This window comes from Chrysochloris asiatica, unplaced genomic scaffold (assembly GCF_000296735.1).
Source record: "Chrysochloris asiatica unplaced genomic scaffold, ChrAsi1.0 scaffold00078, whole genome shotgun sequence".
Lineage (NCBI taxonomy): Eukaryota > Metazoa > Chordata > Mammalia > Afrosoricida > Chrysochloridae > Chrysochloris > Chrysochloris asiatica.
Genome location: NW_006408596.1, coordinates 7578722 through 7587458, shown reverse-complemented (window position 1 = coordinate 7587458; position 8737 = coordinate 7578722). Strand labels below are relative to the sequence as shown.

The window sequence follows — 8737 nt, the reverse complement described above, 5'->3', positions numbered from 1 at the left end:
ATATATATGCCTGCACATCAAAAAAAAAGGAAAATCAGAAAGGTGCAACAAATAACCCAGTAGTACCACAAACCTTCCTTCAATTCCCACAATAAAAGTTAAAAAAAAAAAAAAAAAAATCAGGACACAAAGCAACCATTTCTAAGGCACTGAGAACTCAAGTACCTCCCCAAGGCAATACACTTAGCATTGAATTGGGGTCAATAAGGGGTATTAATATCTCATTTCACCAATGAGAAAACTGAAGCTGAAAAGGCCAACAATACCAAGGAGACCAAACAAGGAGCAGAAGGAAAGCAAGAACCAATATTCTAAGCAACAGACTCCTAATGGCCAGCCCACTTTCAAACCCTGCCTTCTGAAGCAGCAACACAGGAACATGCTGGTGGGTTTTGAGACATGCCTTAAAGTAGGATCATCTCCCTCAGAGATCAAAACAGCACATGTCTCACTGTCAAAATGATCATAAACTGCCATATTTCACTGAAATAAGCAATAAAGTCATATTCATTAGCTCTCTTCAGCCTCCCAAAAACAGACTGGTATTCACATAAGCCAGGGATGGGGAACTTTTTTTTCTTCCAAAATTTGTAACATCATTCACGGGCCATACAAATTTATCAACTTAAAAATTAGCCTGGTATGGCACTATAGGATGGTGTAATGGACTGCAAGGTCAGTTTGAACCCCAAGGTCAGCTGTTGAAACTTACCAGTCGCTCTTCAGAAACCTTATGCAGGGTTGCTATGAGTTGAACTTACTCACTGACACTCAACAATATTTAATTAACTCGCCCCTAATGAGCTCTGGCAGCGTGGTGGTTACCAGTCAGGTTGCTAACCTCAAGGTCAGCAATTCAAAACTACCAGCTGTGCTGTGGGAGAAAGATGAAGCTTTCTACTTCCACACAGATTTACAGCTTCAGAAACCCTATGCAGTGTCACTATGAGTCAGAACCAACTCAATGGCACACCACCACAACCACCAATGTGATGGCTGGAACTGCGGTTGCCTTGGCAGAGCCAGACCAAATGCTTTCGCGGGCCTTATACATCCCGAGGGCCAGATGCTCCCCAGCCCTGACGTAGGCCATGGAGTCACAACCTAGAAGAGTCCACTTCCAGATTTTTCCGACATAGGAAGGAAACAAGGTCTATGAGATTGCACAGTGGGCTGAGATTGAGAGAGTAAATGATACAAACTAATCCCAAATACACTATCAGCATGAGGATTATATCAGTTGTGAGAATCTGAAAACAAGAGTTAGGGAGCCTGACTTCAAATTTCAGCTACTCTGTTTCCTATCTACAAACAAGGCTGTTTCAACCTCTTTGGCAGACTATTAATTGCACACACACACCCCATTCCATTCTTCCCTTTGTCCACATTATTAAGACTTCAGCAGGTTTAGGTAATGGAGATTGACAGGACATTTCCGGCTTTCCTAGCAGCTAGACATGGTCATGTGACTGAGTTCTGTCCAACAAAATGAGAGAGGAAACTGTGTTCAACTTCCATGTTATTTTGTGTAACAGGAATTTGCGTGGTCTAAAGTTCTGCTCTTCAGTCAGCTGGAGGACGGATGTGAAATGGTTCAATGTCAACCACACAAAAGAAGACAACACCCACTAGGATGAGGAAGTCTGGGCCCATGGTCATGTGATACAACAGAGCTACGTCAGCCCAGACTGCATTTTGGAGTCTGTTTGTTATAGCAGCTTAAACTGTATCTTAATGAATACATGCCTAAGTATAAATGGAGGGATACATTTGGAATGAACAGAAAGAAGGCAATGTAAACTCATATGCTAGTTTCAGGCTTGGAGAAGCAATGCCTAGTGAGACCTGCTGTTAGCTGCTAAGGAGCAGGTCCAAGACTCATGGCAGACTATACACAAGCGAAATGTTGCCTGGGCCTGCACTGCCGTAGGACGGGTTGCAGGTCAGAAAATGCTAGTCCATTCTGCTGAAACCTGCTCAGCATCACAGCAACGCACAAGCCTCCACTGACAGATGGATGTCTGCACATTGAGATGCACTGGTGAGGAATCGAACCCAGACCTCTCACACAGAAGGTGAGAATTCTACCACAGAGCCACCACTGCCTCAGCCTTAGATAACCTACAGTAAGAAAAGCATCAGTATAAAACAAGCAATCATTAAGACTCTCACAAAGTTTTAGGTACAAGAATATTACAAATGGTGAGTTGTAAGGCAATTTTTCCTTTGCAAAGATCAGCTCCTTAGGCGGACGGATACTTGTGAAGACATCTGTTATATAGAACTGAGCAGATTTTATCATGATCCAGGTCAGTGATGCGGGGTTTACATGGCTGCCTGCCAGAACTCGGTACTAGCTTGTTATATGGAACCAGGCATTACAAGGAATTGGCTATCATTTCCTACATACCATGAAACAATCAGTGGTATTCATTGCTGTGCAGCTGCAATCAGAATTTCTTAACCAACTAAAGTCCAAAAGACCACGTTCCACTTTCTTGCACTGCACTTCAAAATCTGAAAATTTCATTTGGTCTATCTTGAATTGATCTCCTGGTGTGGTGCCGCCATAGGAGAAGCACTGGACTGTGAATCACAAGGTCGACAGTTCACACCCACCAGCTCCTCCTCAGAAACCCTATACAGGGTCGCTATAGTTGGAATCAACTCAACGGCACTTAACAACAACAATCTTGAATTACATACTTTAGAGAGCAAAACTCACACTGTTAACATAGTCTGATTTCCTGACAAAATACTTGTACGTAAACCACATTTTGATGAAATTAACCAAAAATTTTCTTAAGCATTTACTAGTGTCTCTGGGTGACACAGACAGTTAATGTGCTATGCTACTGAACCGAAAGGTCACAGATCTGAGGCTGAAGTACCTCAGAAGAAAGGATAAGCAGTGTACTTCTGAAAAAGCAGCCTCCGAAAACCCAATACACCAGAGTTCTACCCTGACACATGAAGTCACCACAGGTCAACTCAGGTCAACTCAACAGCAACTAATTTTTTGGTTAAACATGTACTTGGTGACATTCTATGGGAACAAGGGAGACAGAATCATTTCCCTTAGAGAAAGGAGCCCTGTGACCTTGTACACAGTTAACCAGATGGGGCAGTTCTCTTCTGTCCTTTCAGGTCGTTAAGAGTCAGAATTAACTTGATGGCAGTGGGTCTGGTTTTGGGTTATAGAAACAGCTTTGTGGAGGGGAAGAACGGGGTGTGGTGAGCCCACAGCAGAGGGGCACCCACCCCAGATTTAGAGGATCCAGGAAGGCTTTCTGGAAATACTGACATTTAATCCAAGCCCAGAAAAGAGAAACAGGGGCCAGGCAGACAAATGTAGGGAAAGAATGTACAATTCACAGGAAGGTAAGAGACTAGTTGAAAGAAGGACAGGTAACACAGGATGAATGTGCAGTGAATGGTGAGATATGCTGAGTCCCAGGCAGGTGGCATCCAAGAGAAAGGATTTAAGAGTTGACTTCATCCAGAGGGCAATGTGGATTCTTTTTTTATTATTCATTTATCCATCAAATATGGTTCTTGATCAGCCCCTAAGCACACCTGATTCCATATTTAAAACCATAAAAACACACTTAAGGAAAACCGAGGATTAGATGAAAGGAGTATGATTTAAGAAATGCAACATTACCCTGAAAATAAAAATATTAATTGTTGCCTCTTAAAAAAAAAAAAAATACTGAGGATTGAGTCAATTGCCAGTTATTTTCATTTAAAAAGGGGCTTTAATGTAAAACAGATAAATGTAAAATAAAAATAGTTGAAAGAAAACTGAGAGCCTGTCCCACTCCCTTCGGGGAAGCTAATGCCAGGGTCCTGCTCTGGGCTCCTCAAAAGCATAAGTCTCCATTAATTACTTGGCATAACTGGAAAATGCAGATTCCTGCCGTATTCCTCTCAGCTGGTTGGTTAATTGGTTGCAAGCCATGAAGTTGGTTCTGACTCATAGCGACCTTGTATAGGTTTTCCAAGACTATAAATCTTTATGGGAGCAGCCTCATCTTTTTCCCGCTGAACTGTTGGCAGTTCCTTTAGGTTAGACTCTGGAAATCTGCATTTCTGATGCGAACATGCCACAACTCATATGTATGTTAAAGTTACCAGCTACAAAAGACCTAGAAGGGCTGGAGTGGGACCAGGACATCTGTATTTTTTCAGGGGGTGGGGAACATGTGTTGTTGTTTTTTTATTTTGTGGTCACTGTTGAGGAGCATACACAACAAAACATAAACCAATTCAATCACTTTTACTCGGACCCTTCAGTGAGACTGATGACAATCATCCAGGTGTATAACCATTCTCACCCTCCTTACCTGAGTTGTCCCTCCCACATGCACATGAACTCACTGCCCCCTAACATTCCTATCTAATCTTTCGCACTGTTGTCCTGCAGCCAGGTATTGTGAAGCGTCTTGGCAGTGGATGACTCTGGCTGTAGTTTGCACACTTGGGAGAGGACAAGACAGATGGCAGAGAGAAGACTTGGGAGATTTGCACCTCAAAGTAGGCAAGGGGATGGTGGCCAGGCCTCTCATAGCGGGATTAAGACTGGACAGGAGAGGCAGAAAGTGAAGAAATTCTGGAGGTGGAATCCACCTTTTTCTTTTTATCCACTGAAAATTCTTCAAAGTACTGGAAAGGGAACTTCATTTGCATTGTAAATGAATCTTCAAGTGCCAGGGGCGCTTCCCTGGGAAAGGAAGTTTCTCTTCTCTAGCCTTCAAAGGTTAGTGATATATACAAAAGTGGTCAAGAGAAACCATGGAAGCTCAGTCCTTCACAAGGCCAACACAGATCTACAATAACTTTCTTTTGCAGCAGGATGGGATTCAGGATTCAGAGATGTTCAGATTTTAGAAAGGGAAATGGTGCCTAAATTATATATTGTGTAACACTCCCAGTAGGGTCTGGGACATCACCCAGAAACAAATGCAATCATACCCTTGCAGGAAAATATATGACGATTCAGACTAAAGGGAATCAATTAAGGGAATTTGGGTCAGGTTTTGCCACAGATTGAAGTCAAACCAAGCATAACTGCCAAAGAAGTAATGAAAGAACTTGAGGAGGCTTTCCAGAGCTCTGGGTATTTCAAAACAGAAAATAAAAGATGGTGACCTTATAATTAGCTCTTAATTACTTATACTAGTTTGTATTTTTATACGAAAACTATCCCCTTAGCAAGCACTTTATTCCAAAGTACCCCCCTACTTGAGAAGGAAATGCAGACAAGAAAATAATCACCAGATCCCATCAGTAACACCCAACTGAGCTACTAAAGAAGGGTGCAAACATTTCACTGCACCCAGGTATAAATGTGCTGAGGCAACTAGAATTCCAGGGAATGGTTACCTTAAGCTTTCTCATACTGCAAGATGAAAGGTGAAAAAAAACTGACAGTCATGAAGCCAAGGATGCTACGGCTAATGGCAAGGACCAGATGGAAGCCCCACACTCAAAGAAGTGCAGGAAAAGGAAGTCTGCCGTACTCAAGAGCTTGTCACAGCCAGAGGAACCCAAACATATTCCCAATCCATAAGGGAAGTCCAAGAGAAATGAAGAGCAGCAAAGCCCAAGTGACCACAGTGACAAAGTCAGTTGATGGTGATAAGAACTGATGCTGTTGTCAACTGACTCCCATCTAGTCAGTTTCAACTCACAGAGACCTGCATAGGGTTTACAGGAAGTGGCTGATGGGTTTGAACTGCTGACTTGGTGGTTAGCAGTCCAATGCTTATCCTACAGCACCACATCAGGAGTTTACGGAGACATCAAAATGCTACTCTACTGATACTTTGAAAACTGTTATGCCATAAAAACAAACAAAATGACAACTACAGTCCATGTGAAAGAAAAAAAGCATGCCTCCCAGGCCCTTCTGGTCATCCTTACTGAGACTATGAAGAGTACTTTCCCTCATGTCACTAGTTCTCAACTAAGAACAAACTCAAAATGTGTCCCCGTCACCTCTAACCTGAGTTTATGGAGCAGTGCAAGGCAGACCAGAATACAGTGAACTTTTACCCAAAACCAGAGCCTTTTTTAGCTTGTGGTCTGGGTTGCCTCCAAAACGGAATTTATCCTCACAAATTGGTGTTCTAAATTTCTTGCAGAGTTCTAATTAAAATATCCAAAACGAAAATGACTAACAAAAAGGACAAACCAAACCCAAAAGACCAACTGTTTCAAAGGAATGTTTCTGAGGGCTAATGAAGAAGCCTGTTAATGCATCCAAGCCAAGAGGGGTTCCACGAGACACAGAGAGCATGAGGCAAACATCTCACCAGACAACAAATGTACTAGCACATCAGTGACCCTGCAAACACGGAGGTCAGTTGTGAAGATGAGGGGTCCATTCTGCAGGTGTCAGGACAGCAAACCTTCAATGGCAATATTCAAGGAAAGCAACGTTTGGGGCCCTAAACACATGGGCTTTCGGAAAGGAACATGGGAGCATCCCCACACTCTCGCTCTGAAGCCTGGAGTAGGGACTAGGATAACTTCACCGTGGGCACTGAGTTCTCAACTAACATGAAACCAAGACACAGAAACTGTTCATTCTAGGCCAGAAATAAAGAGTGACAGTCCCCAAGAAAATGCCTAGCCGAAGTTCCAGACATCTGGAAATCTGTCTCTCATTTACTCTATTTTCTGTATAAGATTCTGTAACATTCTACCTCCACTCTAGGCAGTGGGACAGTGTGCTTGTAAGGGCTAAATCAAGGAGCCCTGAAAGAGCAAAAGTTAAGATTTCAGCTGCTAACCAAGAGGTTAGTGGTTCGAGCCCACCAACCACTCCGCAGGAGAAAAGACCTGGACACTGCCTCCTGTAAAGATTTCCACCGAGGAAACCCTGTGGGGCAGTTCTGCTCTGTCCTATGGGGTCACCATGAGACGGAATTGACTTAGTAGCAAACAACCCTAACAAGAAGGGATAAATAAGAAACAAAATTTGTTTTGAGGATAGTCTTTTTAAACTAGGAACCCAAACTACTCAGAGGCTAAAATCAGCAAGGTCCCAAAATGAACTTTAGGCTTCTAGAAGTTATGCTACAAGTATATTGGGGAAAAACTATGTCATCATTCAAAAGGATGAGGTAAACCTGTATGTACAGATGTGGGAAAGATACCCAAGCTTTTTATTTATCATGAAAAATTGCTGAAAGGCAAAAAGCAAGTTGAAGAGAAAAGTAACATACCATTTTTGCAAAGCAAACTACATCCATGTATTATACATGCTGATACAGAGTTAAGTGTTCTGTTCGGTGTGGTTAGGGGACAGAAAGCACATAGTAACCAATGACATTTGTTTCCCTAGGGAGAAGGATTAGAGAGGGATGTAAAGGACTTTCTCCTTTATTTTATACATTTCTGAAGCATTTACACCTTTTATATAACAATAATATACACTAGTATTTCAGTTTTTAAAAACAAAAGCAAGATTTATTAAAGACAATGATGGACTGGCTTCTCGTTACTGCCCTTTAAGCCACAAACACAATATCCAACAATGGGGCAGTTTCTAAATGGGGAGACCTTGTTCTTTAGAACAAGGATAACAGGGAGACATCTGAAAGTCAAGAAAGCAACTGAATGAATACGGAGGCGTCGTGGACTAAATGGGCAGGAACCACAATTGATGTGACAACTGTGTTATGTGTGAACGTCAGCACTGGACTGATTTCTGAGAGATGGATGTAAAGGCTCACCAGATAAAGGCTATTTTTGTCCTGAAAGGCATACTGCAGTTGGGGGATCCAAGGGCTTGTGCTCCGAGATAGTATGTTCCGTTCTTCCTCAAAAAATGAAACCTGGGAGGACAAGATAAGATAGGCTTTAGACAATTACAATTAAAGGAGCTAGCCATGACGGGGGCAATGCCCCTTCATTTTAGTCTTTAAGCCTAAACTGAGATTTCTACTTCAAGCAGACCCATCATTTGTCTGACATGCTGCAAAGCTGTCATACACAAATTCTGTTCTCAGTTTTTGTCAGATCCAAGTATTATCTGTCTAATAATTTACTTAACATCTTTCTTTAAAGTCAACGCAACTCCTTAAACTCAAATGCTTTGCTCTTCCTTTTTACCTCCCTTTGCTGAACAATTCAGTCTAGTTAAGTGGAATAGAACGAGGGAAGCATCCATGCAAGGTGGTATGACCCGTGCAACTTTCTTGCCCACCCAAATAAAAACATGGTAGGCAGATTGAGCCTACCACCACTTTGTGGGAGAAATAGCAGGTTTTCTGCTCTCACAAAGATTTATAGCCCCAGAAACACTTTACAACTGGGTCCCTATGAGTTGGAACCAACTTGATGGCACTTAACAACAACAATTTTGTGGAATCCCGGAGACTATGCCCCTTACTCACCCATCAGGTCAGGAACTGAGCTCAACCTCTGGCTCAAATTTCAGTCAAACAATAGATAAGCTATCAGGGGGACAATCAAACAGGTAGGTAATGTGGAGATTTCAATCAATAACATATAGCAAAATGTGTATGAATGGTTGATCAAAAAACTGATCTGTTCTGTAAATCTTCACCCAATTCACAATAAAATATTTTTTTATGTAAAAATAAAAATAAAAGATTAGAAAAAAATAGAGTCTATTTTATGCTGGCAAGGATGTGGAGAGACTGGGACTCTCCTACATTGCTGATAGGAATGTAAAATGGTCCAAGCACTCTGGAAAACAGTATGG

The 8737-nt window shown here is 42.0% G+C and overlaps 1 protein-coding gene across 2 annotated transcripts in view; it reads right to left on the bottom strand.

Moving 5' to 3' along the window:
* Nucleotides 1–8737, bottom strand: part of CIT (citron (rho-interacting, serine/threonine kinase 21)) — a 294107-nt gene that overhangs the window by 257261 nt on the left and 28109 nt on the right. For both annotated transcript variants that reach the window (XM_006865452.1, XM_006865453.1), the window contains exon 4: nucleotides 7743–7844. In XM_006865452.1, coding sequence (XP_006865514.1) covers nucleotides 7743–7844 — 102 coding nt within the window. The remainder of the gene's footprint in view (nucleotides 1–7742; nucleotides 7845–8737) is intronic.